This window comes from Diadema setosum, chromosome 13 (genome assembly GCF_964275005.1).
Source record: "Diadema setosum chromosome 13, eeDiaSeto1, whole genome shotgun sequence".
NCBI classification, from domain to species: domain Eukaryota; kingdom Metazoa; phylum Echinodermata; class Echinoidea; order Diadematoida; family Diadematidae; genus Diadema; species Diadema setosum.
Window position 1 is genome coordinate 11,336,247 of NC_092697.1, and position 20,157 is coordinate 11,356,403.

General features: G+C 37.9%; 1 protein-coding gene across 1 annotated transcript in view; it reads right to left on the minus strand.

Annotated features, from left to right (window-relative positions):
* Positions 1-16,798, minus strand: part of LOC140237237 (transportin-1-like) — a 64,131-nt gene extending 47,333 nt beyond the window's left edge. The window contains exons 1-2 of the mRNA XM_072317180.1: positions 16,694-16,798; positions 6,789-6,864 (exon numbers count right to left, since the gene is read on the minus strand). Coding sequence (XP_072173281.1) covers positions 6,789-6,864; positions 16,694-16,798 — 181 coding nt within the window. The remainder of the gene's footprint in view (positions 1-6,788; positions 6,865-16,693) is intronic.
* Positions 16,799-20,157: the final 3,359 nt, after the last annotated feature.

Genomic DNA, 20,157 nt, shown 5'->3' on the forward strand with positions numbered 1-20,157 from the left:
GTATTGTGTTTGTATTGTGATTCTTCACACTTGCCAGCATTCCGTTTACATGCGTAATTCACCTGACAGCAGACAAGAGGCATACACATGCACAAAAGGATTGAGCATTTGAAAGGAGCTCCTGCGATATTGTTTACTCACGAACAAATACATCCCTAATAATGCTCAAAAACATGGATTATTCACCTACTAATGTCTTTTTTCCCCCTTTTTCTGAGTCAATCCATGGGAGAACAGCTTCCACACACACACACACACACACAAGTATTAAACCATAAAAGAGACCCTTTTTTATATACTGATGATACTGCACATTATGAAAAGACCCAGACTTTTTTTTGTGTGATTTTTGAGAGATGAGGTTTGATGCAATATATTTCATATCATATGTATTTTGCCCCAGCACAGGAACATGCCCTGCATACCATACATAACCAATAGAGGACAACAGCCGAATAGTCACTCTTCTACATGTAGCTTCAAGATCCTCAAACATTAGAACACACATTTCTGTGGTTTCGTGCAGTGATTTTTATGCTAATTCATATTTTACTAGTTTAGTTTTTTCTCTATAAAAGATTATGAAAAAAATATACATATTTCATATGGGTCCACCGTCATTTAGTATACTATAGTCAATTTTTTTTTTTTTTTTTTTTTTTTTTGGGGGGGGGGGGGGAGTTGGGGACTGCAGAATTTGCAAAATCCTAAACCTCATTAGTTCAATTCTTTACTTAGCGACAAATTTTTAAGAGATGAAAAACTGAACATTTTTTTTTTCCTTTCCAATATTGTGCAGACAAAGCAATTCAAACAAACAGGGAAACCGACCCGACATGATACGAATGTAGAAGACTCCATTGAGATGAAATCCTCTTTTTTTTTTCTTTTGGTTCATTTCTATTCAGATAAATCAATTAAGTCATCTGTTCCATCAAATCTCTCTGCAATATGTGTTAAAACAATTAAATCAAGAGTTGGCTATTTGAAGAGGATAAAACAATTTTACATCTCTGCAGCAAATTATCCCAGGAATTGATCAGTTACTATACATCTGGTGTGGGACAAGCTACAATGTGTACATTTGATATCTCTAGTCTATGTGCATATATTATATGTCTGTGTGTGTATGTTGTGTGTTTGAGCAGCTACTGTGTGTGTTGTGTGTGTGTGTTTTGTGTGTGTGTTTGCAAGTCTGTTTCTGTTTATTTTTTTTTTATTTTCTGTTTATTTCTCAAAATTTCTTGGTGACCCTCGTTGACTGACACATGTATAGGGTAAATAAAGCTGCCATACTTGGTAATGGTCATCTCTCAAAAATATTTCTTAAATAAAAACCAGGCAGTGGAATAACAAAGACACATGTATGCATACAAAGCCCCCCATCAAGGTCATCTACTGACCTAGCCCGACCAGACACTGTTACGCTATGCGGAAACAGCGTCTGACGAGCACGGCATGCAGCCTCGAAGTGAGGAACCTCAACACAACTACAAAACTTAGGAACATGTATACTTTTCTCCTTTAAACAGAATACTTTACTCACGTTAAATGCATGTTTCTATTACAGAAGAATAGTTCGCCACACTGGGTCCATGGAGACCACTTGCGATAAGTCCGTGGAACAAATAAATGACACTTTCTGGCGCAATTCCTGACCGTCGGGCTTCGTCGTTGCAGGATTCAAAATGGCGCCTTGACTTATGCGCATGCGTGACCGGATGTGCTCCAGAGCGAGCGCGTGTGCGTTGAAAGTGTCGAACAAACCTTGGCGTCTGCTACACAATAACCGTGGTATGGAGCTCAATGTTCCTCGCCTGACCAGACGCCAGCCGCCGCCAAGCCCAGTACAGTTTATAGCTGTATACTAGTAACCGTGCGTACGCTGCTTGAGTGTAGCAGCACGGTCGACAGCGCGACCTTTTGAAAGGGCATTCACATCACGTGACCACCCGATATCTAAGCTTGGCCTGGCGTGAAAGATTGTGTACGGTGTGGACATGCTGGATATGATGATCAATTTCGGTAAGTTTCATTACGTACATTTGAATATATATAGCATCAGATGTAGAGTAAATATTGAAGAGTATACTCGATGAGTTTGAGGTGACAAAAATGATCGTAAGTATCAAAAGTCAAAGCTATCGTGATACGATTACGTCGCTCTCCTAGTGATTGGTGGTCGCGTGCATACAGCCCTGTCGCGACGTACCATGTACAGCGACTGGGCTGTGTATAGTTACTACTGACCCACAAACTCACACAAGGTCATGTTCTATTCTAGTCCCATCACACAAATTATTTATGCACTCTTGCTCAGATGAGCTACATGGGTTGTAATATCAATAATATTTACATAGTGCCTGTCTCCCATCTTGTGGTGCACATTGTGGGAAAACACAACAGGGTCAATTTACTTTTCTTATCAATTATTGCATTCAAACACAAACATCAGTGTTGTCTTTTACACACGATCTCTATTTGGCTTGGCTAACAGATGGTAGGCTTTTAATGAACTTGCAACTACTCATCTGGATATAAAATGTCCATCGGACGTGTCATCTGCATAGTGCACATAACATCAGCATTACCTACAATCATTGGTAAAAAAATTATGCCAAATCTCTTAATTCCTCCCCCCCCCCCCCCCCCCCATTTGTGATCAGGTATGGAATTGAAATTCCTCAAGACTCGGAATACCAGTGGCATCAGTGGTTACCATGGCAACAAAAGCATCAATTTCCTTTTTTTTCTTATATATTACATGCTATCTCTAGAAAACTGGGTCAAATTATCTGGAGTAATTAGAACAAAATAATTAAGTGAATACCACTGTATGCGGAATCTCAAAGGCAAAAGGAGAAGGCAGCTGATTGCAGATAAATTAATGGCATTCTACAGGCACTGTGATTATACTGATGCTGTAGTTGCTCAGCAAGGAATCCTACTGAAATTGATAAATTTGAAAAAAAATGGGAGTTGAAAAGGACACCCCATAATCTCCGAAAAGCTGCAGTGTAGACCGTATCTTTGATTCATATTCCCTGTACATTCGCACAATTCACAACTGTGTCCACGACTTGAACCTGCACAGAATTTATGTCTTTTGAAGGATGGGTTGGGGGGGGGGGGGTGGGGGAGATTAGGATTTACAAAGACTTGCAGTTGTTGTTGTTGGCCATGATTCTGAAGGGCAGAGACAGACTCAAGTCTGGATGATCTGGGCATAAGGCTCACTTCCTGTAGGCCAGTTTTTCTCCCGGCCGTGACACATTTCAAGATCAATGAACTCGGTGTATTGCCACTGCCTGCCTACACGCAGCCCGTGGGGGCCTACAGAGGCATGGCAAAAACCTTGCATACGGTACTCAGTCACAGAGCCTCACATTGCCATTTTTAATTTCTGAATATATAATGCATACAGTACATAATATAGATGTCCTCCTCAGGACAAATATACTTTATAAAGTAATATGCATGAGATTGTTAGTTATGGTACCTTAAAAACAAACCACATGATATCATTTATCTTCATTGTATGGTACTTTAAGAACAAACACTCAAATCAAAGAATGTAGCAATATTAGTAGGACACATCAGTGAAAGCTTGAGGAAAATTGGACAATCGATGCAAAAGTTATGAATTTTTAAAATCTTTGTGTTGGAACCGCTGAATGAGGAGACTACTAAGGCTCGTGATGTCATATGAGTACAACAGTATAAAGAAAATGTAAAGAAAATTCCAACATATTTTCACTTTTTTCGCATAATAAAAGAGCACCTGACTTGCCTCTTTCTGAAGGCAATGGGAATAATATTACCCATAACATATGTCAGTAACGAGTCAAGGGAACGCATACTTTTTTCAAAAGATGAAATTTTGTGAAATTCTCTTTATATTTTCCTTATATTGTTTTACGCATGTGACATGATACACTGCAGTAGTCTTCTCATCCAGCGGTGACTGCACAAAAACTTCAAAAATTCATAATTTTTGAATGGATTGTCCAGTTTTCCTCAAACTTTCACTGATGTGCTCTATATTGCTACATTCTCTCAATCCTTATGTTAATGAAGGTGAACTTGTCCTTTAAACAAGAAGTGGCTCACTCCTGTGAATACGATCACACGTACACAAATAAACATGCAGTTACTTGTAACCAGATACTAGTAATTGTGATGCAAACATTGGGACAAATGTCAAGACATTATTATCACTCAAAAGCACAGTATGTCTCTCCTTGTACCTACAATCTGTACATACATGTAGTCTGTGCATGTTACTATCTCATATCATGCACATTGGGACTTTGATACGTTGGGGAGCGTGGGGGGGGGGGGGAGGGGGGAATCGCTTGATAACAAAGGACAGTATTCCTCTTTGGTTGAATGTTTTAGATTATTACAATCATTCAGCCAGCACAGGCTGCCTGTAGGCTTGAAATGCCAGGACCCTGCCCTGCTGAACGATTGAATCCTCCACATTTCAGACACACATAGGTTTTAATGCATGTGTAGTTGCTTCTGGGCACCACAGGAGACAACTGTATCTGCCTCCTGCACTTGTTGAACTTTTGACGGGGATGCAATCTCCTTTCTCCCTTCGTCTCATCTTGATGCGTTTTTCACCGTCTTCTGAGCAATCCCTTCATACGTCTCCTCATGGGGGGACCACCCTTGAATTTAATCAAAAACCACTTCTCCACGGAGGCATCATTTCTGAAGCGCAGTTGCACTTTTGCCTCTGCCTCTGAAGATTCTTCTTTTTTTTGTGTGTTGTTGTTGTTGATGCTCCTAGGGACGTGGTTAAAATTCAACAGGTTTGACTCTTCTTTGACATCCATATTCCAAAATGCATCATGGAACAAGGTCGTTTCAATCAATGTTAACACCTCGATGATGCTCTTTGCCCAACAGTAAACACTCGGATGGCCCACAATCAATCAATTACTTTAATGGAAGTTGTGCTCTCTTCATAATCCTCCAAAATTTCCACCAGGCTTTAGTTTACAGTTGGCCGCTGACACAGTAGCATGTGACAGAAGGCAACAGGCTTTTAACAAGTCATCTTTTGCAGCGAAAGTTGGGGCACTTCTCTAACAGTTCCATTCTCTGCAATTATCACCATCGATCAAATGTGATTCCTCTAGCTATTCAATTTGAAGCAAAAAAGATGAAATCAAATGGAGAGGAAAATATCTTAAAGGATTTCTTTTACATCTTTGAAACATGTTTTGTCTTTGTCTTTTTGTTTTTGTTTTTTTGTTTTTTTCCATCCACAGTACTACATCCATTTTGGCATATCATAGCATGCTAATGGAATGGAAGTCTTTGATCTTGATTGTTTCCGACCAAAAATGACACGACTGCGCAATTCCCTTTCTAAAAAGCATCAGTGCCACCTGAAGGGGTATGGGAGGGGAGAGGACAATATGGGGAGGAAGGAAGCATAAATTTAAATGCTAATTTATGAACGTGCCACACGTCAGCTTCAACCTGCTTTGTTATTCCACCTGCTCGCTGCTGGCAGCCAGCACCGAGGACATTCATGGTGCGTCACTTGCCCCTCTCACTATTCAATACCTCGGAACATCACAGCAAGAAAGGGGGACTGCAATTACATAATTAAAGCCGTCTACCCACGCGCTACACCATGACGGCTACACCCACATGATAAGTCCACCTACACAGGCTGGGAGAGAGTGATCTTCAAAGCTGCTGTAAGTTTGGAGCATACTCCATCGTACCAGTTTGTTGTGGGCCTCTGAGCAGATATCACTTTGCCAAAACATTCTTGTATTACAACACATCACATGGATTAATTTCTTCACTGGAAAATGGTCGAGGATGATGGATGAAAACTAAATTACTTACATCCTTCCTTCATCTACACCCGCTCTCCTTCTAAAACAAGCATTCACATGCACACATGATATCATCACCCTTCTCCATACCCATAACAACCCATTTATGTTTCTAGCACTGATGCTGGATAAAACTGACATGTCCAAATCTAAGTTGCCTGTGTATTTTTTTTTTTTTTTTTGAAATTTACAAACTAATTTCTGAACATCTAGCAATGAAAGGATTTGTAACAGACTTGTTTCACTCTATACGCAATAATACCCTGAAATTTGCGGCAGCAGGCTTTCAGCATCATATAACGCTACATGTAGCATGACTGCTAAAAAAGAAAATGAACACAAAGTTTATATTTATAAATAAGCACCTAGCGATATATTTGTGCAATTTTGTTGCGATGTGTTTGAGACTGAATTCTCCCTACTAACCAACAGCACAAAAGAAACGGGTCTTGTCAATTATTAAGACTACATGACACACATCAATGCAGTATAAATCACATTACCTTTAGTAATGCCATGAATATAGAAGAATCAAAACATGCACAACTTGAAAACACATACAGTACATGTACTGAAGAAAGGGGGGAAAAAAAAGCTCAGAATATTTTGTCTACATCTAAAAGATAATGGCACTGTTTGCCAGTACACTTGAACTTGAGAAAAATATTATGAATGAAGAAATTATCATTTACAATGTGGGGTGGAAAAACAATAACCATATACGGTATATGCACTCAATTTTGCTGGATGAAGATAATAACAATCCATGCATTTCATAATGGACTCACAAACTATGTACATAATATGTCTTAGAGCAGAAATGCAGTAGCAGGCATCATAGGAAAACTGAAACCACAAATTTCTTACATTCCAAATACCTCAGTTTGGGTTGGAAAATGTGCAGGACTTCTTGGGTAAACTTACCATCTTTCTTCAGCTTTGTCAGAACGAATATGAGATAGTTGTTGAAGTCTGGAAATTGATTCAGCGACTCAAGTTTCTGGAAGACTCGGAATTAAGGAACATGATACTGACAGGCATTTTATATTATTATTCATATATTTCATCTAAAAAAAAAGAATAAATAAATTTTCATCTGTGTCTATAATACAAATGAACAAATGAAGACATTTATAGTACTGTGCACTTAACCTTTTCTGAAATTAACTAAAACCCGTAACGATCATAAGAAACTTCATTACAATCAATGCTTGATTCAAAGCAATAATTTTGCAGTGAGTTTTGTTGTCGTTTTTTGTCAACAAGTAGTGCAATTCAGTGCTTGAATCATACACTATAAAGGCAATGTATAGTTCTGTTTGACGAAAAAAAAAAATGACAGAAACTACTGAATGAGATATGATCTAATATTTATCTGTATTAGAGGAATCCAATATAAGAACACACATGTATTCTACATCTTGTGTGCTTCAATGGTTGAAAAAATATGTTACAATAATTATCATACGTCATACTATATGTGAAAGAAAACACCACAGTTTAACTACTTATAGAAAATGCATTTTAATATCATAACATACATAGTGAGCTGCTTTAATCAGAAGGGGTCAGGAAAAACTACCCATTTAAGCAGGGCTCTAACTAGAGCAATGCATGGTAGTGGCCAGGTTTAGAGTAAATCTGCCCACATGAAACCCAAACCATTGGGCATTATTAAACTAAACTACACACAGTTATCGTAACAATTGACATTCAGAGCAACAGGCACACTTGCACTATTGACAAAACGGCAACTCAAAATGACAATTAACGACAATTTGAACAAGAGCATCGCGGGAACAAACCTTCATTTGCTCAGTTCTTCACTATAATCCTCTTTTTAGAGTTCCCAATTAATCGAGCCACATTGCATTTTAATAGGCAGCACTGTTAACTTGAATGTTGAATTTTTTTTTTTATTGCATCCTTTGAGTGAGCATGTACATTGTACACTGCAAAACTCACTGGCAAACAAAATTTCTCTTCTTTTTCTTTCACTGTCTGTCACAAACATGCACACACACAAACACACACACACACAAACACACACACACACACACACACACACTGACTTCCAAAGATCAGGGTTAACATACTGTACGAGCTGAAATTTTCGCGTACAGATATTTTCGCGAATTGTTACTTGGAGGACATTTTCGCGTGTTGTTAATTTCGCGGTTTCGAGGGTCTAACTGAACTTAGTTATTTGCGCGTTGTTATTTTCGCGTGTTGTTATTTTTGCGGTTCAAAGGCGATTCGCGAAATTCGCGAAAATAAAACCACCGCGAAAATTTCAGCTCGTACAGTATTGTATATATCAGGCTTGGCGACCGCTACAAAGATTTTCTTGTACCGGTTCATACGGTGCATCCCCCGATGACACAACATCTGCTCCTACGACAGTTGCTCCGGTCTTATTTTCTCCAAGGACTTAGGGTTACATGTTGTAGGGTTAGGGATGTGATAGGGTTTTAGGTTTAATTTGATGTGAGGATTAGGATTAGGGTTAGGTCACATACAGTTAAACTCGCCGAAGTCGACATCGCATATGTCGAATAATCGCGCAAGTCGATAATTTTAAAAAGTCCCGATTTTTCCCCATTGACTTACGTGTATTAATTCACTCATAAGTCGAATTTTTTAAGTCGAATACTCGCTTAAGTCGATGAAATTCCAAGAACACTTTCACGGAAAAACCATTGAATTCACTGTGCCTAAGTCGAATAAGATTTTATTGTGTAATAAATCAATGTCAAAATCACGAGACGCCAGTTTTTGTTTACATACAGTATATACCAAAAGAAACTGCGTAAATAAACATTAACGTTTCATTAACGTAAGCGGTTTCACCTGAATCGTTAGTAACGCAAACTAACAATCGGGAAAATTAACGTTTCGGTAGCAACGATGAGTAACGATCCCTAGCGCAAATTAACGATGTTTCGTTAACATTAACGATAGGTAACGAAAGAACTCGCGCGAGATTTTGGTTTTGTAACGAGACCTGGTGAAAGGACGACGTAGCCCCTGCCGAGTGTAGCGATCTATGCCTTATATTTAGCGGAGTCTTTTCGCGAATCGAATCACGATTTCGCGAATGGTTAATTTGCGACCGGGGTCACCAAAAACGCACGCCGGGCCACCAAAAAAGCCGAATGTTTGCCTTCAGTTTTGGAAATGAAGCGGTAACAATCGGTTCCATAAGATGCTGAATAAATGTCAGATGTTTGCTCTTTTAATTTTGGAAATGAATAACGGTAATATTCGATTCCGTATAATACTAAAATAAATGTCGGATGTTTGCTTATACTTTTGGAATGTCAGAGATTTGATTTTGCGTTCGGAAATGAATAAGGATTAAAAAAAAGTATCCGGAAGATGCTGAAATAAATGTCGAATGTTTGCTTTGACGTTCGGATATGAAAAATAATGATATTCAACTCCATACGATGATAAAATAAATGCCGGATGTTTACTTTAACGTTCGAAAGTAAATAACAATTACATTCAGCTCCGGAAGATGCTAAAGTAAATGTCGAATTATCCCTTTGATGTTCGGAAATGAATAACAATAATAATCAACTTCGTACGATGATGAAATAAATGTCGGATGTTTACTTTTACGTTCGAAAGTAAATAACATTAACATTCAGCTCCGGAAGATGCTAAAGTAAATGTCGAATTATCCCTTTGACGTTCGGAAATGAATAACAATAATAATCAACTTCGTACGACAATGAGATAAATGTCGGGTGTTTGCTTTTACTTTCGAAAGTAAATAGCAATAACATTCGGCTCCAGAAGATGCTAAAATAAATGTCAGATGATTGTTTTTACGTTCGTAAGTGAATAGCAGTAATATTCTTCTCCATACGATGCTAAATAACTGTCGGATGTTTGCTTTTAAATTTCGAAATGAATAACAGTAACATTTAGCTGCGTTTGATGGTAAAGTTAATGTTTGATATTTGCTTTAACGTTCGGAAATGAATAACAATAGTATTCAACTCCGTCCGATGATAAAATGAATGTCTTATGTTTGCTTTTATGTTCGAAAGTAAATAGCAGTAACATTCAGCTCCGGAAGATGCTAAAATAAATTTTGAATTTTTGCTTTGGCGTTCGGAAATGAATAACTATAGTATTCAACTCAGTGCGATGATGAAATAATTGCCGAAAATTCGCTTTTACGTTCGAAAGTAAATAGCATGTAACATTCGACTCCTGAAGATGCCAAAATAAATGTCAGATGATTCATTTCACTTTCGGAAGTGGACAGCAGTAACATTCGGCTCCTTACGATCATAAAATAAATGTCGGGTGTCTGCTTTTGAATTTGGAGATCGAATAACGGTAATATTCTGCTCCGTACGATGCTAAAATAAGTAACAGATTGTTTCTTTTACATTTGGAAATGATTAACGGTATCAATCGGCTCATTTAGATGATGAAATAAAAAGCGGATGTTTGCTTTCACGTTCGGAAATGAATAAGGATGATATTCAGCTCCGTAAGATCCTAGAATGAATGTCGGTTGCTTGTTTTTACATTTGAAAATGATTAACGGCAACATTCGGCTCCGGAAGGTGTTAAAATACTTGTAAATGGTGGATGATTGCTTTTACAATCAGAAATAAATAACGGTAACTTTCGGACCGAACGTAGGACCAATTTAGTTTTGCTTGTTTTTTTTTTTTTTTTTTTTTTTTTTTTTTTTTTTTTTTTTTTTGTTCGGGCCACCAAAAAATAAAAATCAATCATTTTGGGGCCACCAAAATAAAAGTTAGTGTGGAGCCCTGGCCTGCATCAATGTGGATATAGTGTCTTGCTGAAGGGCAAATATCGGGCACACCGCTCCAGTTCTCGGCTCCAGAGTAGACAACATACAGTGTACATTGTCATGTACATTATACATATGTACGTGTGGTGTAACTTTAAGTCGATTTTTTTCGACTTACGTACAAGTCGAAACTCGCCTAAGTCGATGTGTTTTGCTCAGTCCCGAGAAGATCGACTTATGCGAGTTTAACTGTACTTACGTTTGGCTCAGTGTGCAAATATTCCATGGGAGCAATTGTTGCAAGAGTAAATTGCATGGAACCATATCCCCCAACTTTTGATATTTTCTACATATATGATGAAAAAAAAAAATGTACCATATACATGCAAAGAGCTTTATGGTAATGGTAGGTTATGAGGGTCCTAGCAACTCAAGCAAGAGAGTTGAAATGGACAATGAATGTTGCTGCACATAAACTTTAATAAAAATAATTACGTCACCTTTTTTTTTTTTTTTTTTTTTTTGGGGGGGGGGGGAGGGGCCTACACTCATTGCCTACACTTCAGGCTGGTGGTGATACCACATCCTATCAGTGAGATGCCTCCTCCTGTAGGTCGAGACCATACCACACACACTTACTAATACTAATAATAATAATAAAAATAAATAATAATAATAATAATAATAAAAAAATCATGGGCGTACATACTTGAGCAGGATTCGAACCTACAACCTCCTGATCACCGGACAGGCGTCATCTCCACTAGACCACCGAGCTTTCGCAAGACAGCAAATGTTGGTTCTAATCCTTATAGCATGCAATAGCATGCAATCAGTTGCAAAGAGGCGATTCTTATTCTCGCACATCAACTCAAATTGACCTCAAAAACACATAGCCTGTATATTATGCAGGGATCTTGCCAGCGTATATCACCCTTGTCGGCGCCGACAAGTGTGCGGTTTGAAGAAACAATTGCCGACAAGGGTAAAACTTGCCAACATGGGTAACACCACACGTGAACTTGCCGACAAGGGTAACATCACGCATGAACTTGCTTGACGAGCTAAGTTTGGACCAATTTCTCGCCTTTTTTACTCTTTATTATCTGGCTAGAAAAGAAGCTAGATGTCGAAAGGAGCAGCAGTTTACAAGCGCGAAAAGTTATCCACGCAGTCACCGCACCGATCACAACAACGCGGCTCAACATAGCGACGTACATGTACTAGCAGCACATACACACCACATCACACACTTGCTCACTCACATGCGTTCTGATTCGGGATCCACACACACATGCACCAGGGAGGTCCACCTCCCTGGTTGCATGCACCCAGCCGGCCACAGACAGCCGACTGTGTGTATGACGGTATTGTGAGAGGGAGAGAGAGGACGTACGGAAAGAGGGTCGGAGGCCGAGGGAGGCTGAAGAAGGCTGACACGTGCTTGCTTGTTGTCGGGTTACCCAAAAACAAACGATATGAAATGCATGCCCCCCTCCGCCAAAGGTTTTTTTTTTTTTTTTTTGCTGCTTTGGTTTGTTTGTTCATTTATCTGCCTGTCTGTCTCTCTATTCGCAAAATAAGTGACCATTTGGGAACAGATTAGGATGAAATTTTCAGGAACAGTTGGTAAAATGGCGCAAGGAACAGATGATCAAATTTTGATAGTGATCAGGATTTATAATACCACCGGAATTCACCACCAGGATCCAAGATTTTTAGACTTTGTTTCGTATATTTAAAAGGAATCGTATCAATTCTTTAGGAAGCTGGCCATCGGCAATGACGCAAAATATTAGATGCGTTCAAAGCATTGCCGCAGAGAGAAAATTAACTCCATCTTTCGATTAAAAAAAGAGAAAAAAGAACGTGCGATGGAGTAAGCAAATGCAAATTATTTCTATTTTTGGTAGTTTCAGCGGGTTTTTTTTTTTTTCTTTTTATTTAAAAAGCCATGCGTTCCATTTGAGCCTTTTCACTTTCCATGGATTTGTAAACGTCATTCGTGAATATTCCATATTCCTTCTCCGGGCCGACATTTATAGTAATTCTGTCATGATGGTCTTTCAACTCAAGTTCAACGTAAGTAATGCTCCACGTGCTTCTGGCTTGGTTTCTTAACAGGTGCGCTAGGGGGCCTTCATGGGCAGAAAATAAATGGATAATCATTCATCAATGTTCCCAGTTGGTTTACATGCTATTTACATGCTATTTACGACCACTGAAGCAAGGTGGCAGTACGCACGGCATTCCTTTATCTGACACCTGGCTTTCGTGGAAATGTCGTGGAAATTTCCACAAGCCATGATATCAAGTTTCCCCACTGCCTGTGGTTGTGTTTTTTTTTTTTTTTTTAATTCTTCATTACGAACATCAATTTGTTCAACTTGAAAAGTGTAGATAATTTGCTTCGAGCACGTGTTTCTTTCTTTGCTTTTTTTTTTTTTTTCATTGCAGCGTCGGTAATATTTTGTTTTGTTCATCGTCCATGCATGGCAGGGGTTCATGGGAGGAGAACGATAGGAATGACTGGGGAGAAAATAAACTGAAAGAAGGAAGCATCTAGGGCAAGCTGTCTTTGTTTTTCTCTACACCAGCATCACGGTGTGTCTGTGTCTATTCATTTTTTTTATCATGCTCTTGCTTCAAGGAGCTACGCTTTTCCCGCGTAAAATTAATAATGGATACCGCAAGCAGAGGCCCACGTTTTGACGTGAAGAACCATATATTCTTCATCTATTTATAATATTTTTTTTTTTCAATTTAAAATAAAGAATGTTTGGTTGTTCAAGTAATATAAAGAAAAATATTATTTTGACATTTCATGCGCTTAACTGCCGAGCATTTTCTTTTTTTTTTCTTTTACGGGAGAGAGCGAAATGTTCTTCTCTTTAGCAATGACGGCCTACCTAGGCATATATATACATATCATATATTGTGACGCAGTTTTGATTTTCGTGAACACGTGAATTTTTCTCCTTCCAGATCAGTTCTTGATTTAGTGAAAGTTAAAAATGTTTTTCACATTCACAAAAGCAGTTTGGTTAGCCTGTGTTCAGTTCGCTGCCAATGAAATTTCTAATTAAAGCGATGCCCCAAACGAGTTTACTCTGAGGGTTTGTTCCGAAATAATAATAGAATAATACTACATTCCTTATTATTCTGAAGGTTCGTTAATTGGACAACAATAAAGAAACAATGTCCATTAATTTCCAAACAAAATCAGTTTTATTTCGAACGTTCTGCCAGTGAAATTTCGGAATGAAACAGTAACAGTTTTCTTACTCTGAGGGTTTGTTACTCTGACAGAAAAAAAATATAGTAATGAAATAGTACTAGATTCTATATTCTGAAGGTTCGTTAACCGAAAGATAATAAAGAAAAAAAAAATGTCCGTAAATTTCATAACGAAATCAGTTGTCATTTCGAATGTTCTGCCAGTGAAATTTCGGAATAAAATGACAGCACAAAACAGCTTGTATTCGTATTCTAAGGGTCTAATAATCCGACAGAAATAACAATGATAAAATAATACATTGTTTATAGATTCTTTATTCTGAAGGTTCGTTAACCGAAAACTAGATGAAGAAAAATGTCCGTAAATTTCAAAACGAAATCAGTGCGTCATTTCGAACGTTTTGCCAGTGAAATTTCGGAATAAAACGACTGCCCAAAAACAGTTGCAGTTTTCTTACTCTGAGGGTTCGTTACTCCAACAGATTAATGATAAAATGATGCTAGATTCTTTATTCTGAAGGTTCGTTAATCCAAAAATGATTAAGAAAAAATGTCCTTTCATTTCATAACGAAATCAGTTTTGTTATTTCGAACGTTCTGCCAGTGAAATTTCGGAATAAAACGACAGCCCCAAAACGGTTACAGTTTTCTTTCACTCTGAAGGTTCGTTACTCCGAAAGAATAATGATGATAAAATACTTAAGATTCTTAATTCCGAACGATCGGTAAACGGAAAACGATAAAGAAGAAATTTTCGTTTATTTCCAAACAAAATCAGTTTTGTTATTTCGAACGTTCTGCCAGTATAATTACGGAATAAAACAACGGCCCCAAAACGGTTACAGTTTTCGTTCTCTGAGGGTTCGTTACTCCGAAAGAATAATGGTAAAATTACTCTACATTCTTAATTCTGAATGATCGTTAATCGAAAAATGATAAAGGAGAAAATAATATTCGTTTATATCCAAACGAAATCGGTTTTGTTATTTTGAACGTTCTGCCAGTATAATTTCGGAATACAACAACGGCCCCAAAACGGTTAGTTTTCTTACTCTGAAGGTTTGTTATTCCGAAACAATAACGATGATAGATGCTAAATTCCTTTCTGAAGTTTCGTTGATCGGAAAATGATTAAGAAAAAAATGTTTGTTAATCTCCGAACGAAATCAGTTTTGTTTATTTTGAACATTCATCTGTAGTACTGACCTTTGGTGTTGTTGTTTTCGATTACAAACCTTCGAAGTACTCAGTAATGAATCGTTTCATTTTATGATTAAACAAACCTTCGGAATAATGACCATCATTACATTTTTGTATGATACCTCTTTGATGTCACGGCCAAACTACCGCAGTATACCCAGAAAGGAAAAGTGCAACGATGTCCCGAAAGTTCTTGATAGCTTCTCGCTCATCTGCATGCAATAGGCCTACCACGTGGTCCGAGCAGATGGCGAGAAAGCAAAAACACTACGGGTATAGTTAGTATACGTGGCGCGCGTTGTTGCGATGCAGAGACGGCTAATTATTGCAACAATGAAACAGGAAAGGCCTAAAAGAAATTGGAACCTTCACCATCGGCACCTACTTCTCTTTCATTTATTATTTAGGAACTGCCGCCAACAAAAGGTATGTATGGAGTTTCTGCATTGTTTCTGTGAGAATATGCCCCTCACAACGTTCATTACATCTCCATGAAAATGTCGCATTTAGTGGCATTTTAGCTGCGATTTCTCTGTGTTGTATTGAGCATTAGTGAAGGCTTGCTGCAAACCTAGATAAGTGGTCTTACATTTGTTGAAACTACATGTAACAATCAATAGGGCAAGTCACGACTCATGTTCATTCACATGTGATTAATCCCCGTCATGTTATGTACAATGTAGACTCAGTCTCAGATATTGCGATTCGCGTACTGTAAAAGTGGATATTTTCGTGTGATTATTTTTTCACGCTTGGCAGGGTAAGGAGAGTTTTGCATGTTTTTACTTCCGTGGAATCAAGATGTCAATTACTGGAACGTATGGCAAGCAAAAATATTTGTGTGCTTTTATTTTCGCGCTAACTAGTTTCTGATTGCGCGAAACGCAAAAATTTCAACATCGCAAAAATTTCCACTTTTACACTAGACGTCTCGAAGGATCTATTTAAAACTAAATCTCTCCATCTACCACATTATGGTACACGAACAGGAAAACCAACAGTCTTTACCTAGCTACTGCAGACCAATGCAAACATGTACACAACGTTAACACTTCTGATCTTAACTGAACAATCAATGACAATAGTCTAGATCTTCTCTTCACCATGTTCACACAGTCTTGGCTTGCCCTTGGGCTTGGGAATTCTCTCGACTTTGAATACCCTTGATCCTTCCCAATAATACATATCTTTTTATTTTACAATTGAAATTACAGTTGACCCACAAATCCATGGTCCCAACATCTCAAAAGTTTACTGTATGTCACTGTAGGCCTACCCTATAGTTTAAATTTTGTACACACCACTGGGCACAAGTCGGTAATTAAATGAACGAAACCGGCTAAAATAAATTATCTTCAGAAATAACGTTTCTGTGCCAGAGCGGATCGAGATAGCGGTACAATTTGCGTCACTACCACTGCCTAGCCTGCACTGTTGTGCATGCACTGGAATCGAATCCCGCGTTCATAAAACGCACGTGCAAAACCGATTTGGGTTCTCACGCACGACACCGAGTGAGAATGAATGGATTTGCGATCAACCGTCGAAAAACGGGATGCAGACCACACTGGCGACTTACTATTACGGCGGTAACAACTTTCAAAAAGGATACTTGTTGCACAGTTCTCTGAATTTCAGTATCCGGACTCTGTGATTCCTTCAAAAGCTGTAAAATTTGCTCTAAGCCTTTCGAATCCGGCTGCCATGCGAACGCCATTTTGACTATTTGTGAGAGAGAGAGGAAAATGAAAAAATGACGTAAACGAACACGAGGTTGTCTGTCAGTAGATGGCGCATGTCTACATAAAGCACACACGTAGCCGGGTGGGTGTCAAGCGAGAAGGTCCACTTCATGAAAGTCCATGAGAGACTTTTTGCTTATAAAACACACTTATAAGAGACTTATGAAATTGATTTTACTTCTCTTTGAAAGTCAATGAGTTCCATATGAGTTCCATATGGGCGACCATTCTGAGATTATTTTAAAGACGTTTATGTGATGACTTAATGGCGGTAGGTGCCCACTTGGCATAACTATAGTGCCACAATCGATTTTGACCGATTGTTGATTTTGAAGATCTACTAGTACATTATTCGATTATCCATTGGTATCTACGTGAAATTTGTACACATGTGACTCATTGCCACAAAAAAGTTCAACAAGCCGTCTGGCCACTTTGGAGTCATAGTCCTATTTCTACCACAAAACTGTGAGTGTTAGAATAAAGACACAAGGAGCTGTACAAATCAAAAATAAGATGAGTGCCATGATATATATTAATGATTAATAAAGAAAAACGGAGGTAAATAAATGTGATTTGTTATGAATTAGATCATATTTTTATGAAACATTTTACTTTTTGTTTGCATATCCATACTTTATATGATCGTCAGAGAAACAATCTGAAACTTAACTTTTTGGTTAAGGTCGGAGAACACTTCTTTCACTTGTTTTGCGTTTGTGTGCTTCTTTATGTTGTTAGTTAAATGTTGGTAGACAAAAAAGAAGAGAAAAAATATAACATCTATCGATAGGCCCTATATAAAAATCACTATTCGCAAGAATATCCATTTTTGGAAAATATTGACCAGAATAACAAACCTCCAAAAGAATTTGCGTCTCTTGCTCTTCCGGCCTCTTCCCTCCTTCTCTCCCTTCCTATCTACCTATCTATCCCCTATCTATCTATACATCATTCTATTTTATTCATTCATTCACCTATCTATCTATCTATCTATCTATCTATCTATCTATCTATCTATCTATCTATCTATCTATCTATCTATCTATCTATCTATCTATCTATCTATGTCTATCTATCTATGTCTATGATGACTATCTATTTATCTATCTATCTACACACATCTATCTATCTATCTATCAATCTATCTATTTATCTATCTATCTATCTATCTATCTATCTATCTATGTCTATCTATCTATCTCTCTATTTATCTATCTATCTATCTATCTATCTATCTATCTATCTATCTATCTATCTATCTATCTATCTATCTATCTATCTATGTCTATCTACCTATCTATCTCTCTATTTATCTATATCTATCTATTTATCTATCTATCTATCTATCTATCTATCTATCTATCTATCTATCTATCTATCTACACATATCTAGCTATCTATCTATCTCTGTCACAATGTGTGTGTCATTTTTTTTTTTGCAGTCTGTTGCACAACATTTGATAGTTATGTGTTGTGGATAATCTTGTAAACAGGATGGTTATCATCAATTTTAAATCCAGTTGATATCACATGGCACTCTCGTTAAAGCTCAAAACGTGCAAATTATATCAGAACAGACAAATAGATTGGATGGAATTATTTCATTTTCCTTGCAATGTCGTGGTACCTTTCAGATGAGCTCTTAGTAGAAAATGGTCACAAAAACAATGCTACGTACCCTATTGAGAATAAAATCCACTTGAAGTTAGTAGACCGAAACTTGACCAAACCCCTCGGTAGCCTCCAGGACCAGACAATAACAGTGTCAAAGTGGAGTGGCTCAACCCCCCCCCCCCCCAAAAAAAAAAAAACCAACAAAAAACAACAAAACAAAACAAAACAAAAACCAAAAACCAAACCAACAACAACAAAGAAAGAAAAACACTTGAAAGATCATTTAAAGACAAAAAGGTAATTATTTTCCAATACACTTCTTAGGGACCTATCCGGGACCTTGAAGATCGCAGCGAAAGTTCGGAAAGAAAATTTAAAAACATATTTTATTTTCTATTTTCGATTTCTTTTGGAATAGAAGATAAAACAAGTAATTTGGTCTACTTTCTATTCGAGTAAGTTGAATTATCCCAAGATGGGTGTGCAACATTATTGAGATCTAACTTTTTATTGCTGACGGACGAATAGCATAATGATATTTCCTTATGTTCCTGTGCAGTCCTCACTAAATCAAAATGACTGAACAATTTAAAGTTGCACCCCTGTGTGCACCCCCCCCCCCGACCCCCGATAGAGTATTTTCAGATAAGGAGTAACTAACGGGAGAGGGCGTTTGACATTTTGCGCAATCAAACCGTAACGGCGGCCGTAAGATAAGATAAGAAAAATACAAAAGATATAATGATTCACCTTATATAGCTTTCCATTAGGTGTAATTTGTTCCACGTACACTACGTCGTGGCTGGAAGACCTCTGACCTGTGAGTAATAATTTACTCACCAGATGAATCCATCCGCTCACGCTTGGTCTTGTGAATGTAAGTAAATATCCATCTTGTGTACTGTTTTGCTCGTAGGAAGACATCCTGTCTGAAAGTCGTATTGAAAACTAGGAGGGCCTACTGCTTTGGCTCCAGACCGGCGCCAGCGGTCCTCGCCACTCGACCCGCCCTGCTCCCCGGCCGCGCCGCTATCGCGATCGCCCGTCGCGTCGGGGCTATGTAGTATTTATTGTGGTGATGTAGGCTTTTGTGCATTGTGATGGTAGCTTTTTGGTTTAAAAGTAAATGTTAAAACTTCAAATTTATAATATTTCGATTCGGACATTATTGTTGCCACGATCAACGGAACAAGCTAGAATTTAAATAGGTCTACCTACTAGCTCTAGAATTCTATCTCTAGATATCCGTCTAGAATCTATCAGACTCTTAATATTCACACACATCATTTACATCAACACACTTCACACAGCCCTGCCCTGTCTTTTAATACAGTCTAGCTGTTGAGCGCTGTACAGTCAAAAGTCGAATGAGACACAATGTATCACTGTTGAGCCAACAGCTAGCTGAACAGCTAGCTGAGCGAGATGAATATAAGCTTCTTATAATCTTGGGTTCATTTTTTTTTTTTCAGAAGAAAATGTGCTGAGTGAAAGAGCAAGACACACAAACCGCTTATTAAACTTTCGTGAAAAGAATGTTCTTTTTATTGGATTTTGTAATTTGGTCTCATCTCATGATTATGTCAGAAAGATTGTATGTTTGTAATTTCATCACTACAGAAGCACAAAAACCAAAAGTAGACTGTTTACTTTTAGGAATCGATTTAATGCATCGCCCATAGGGATAATAATTAATAGAGAGGAGTGCACTTCAACA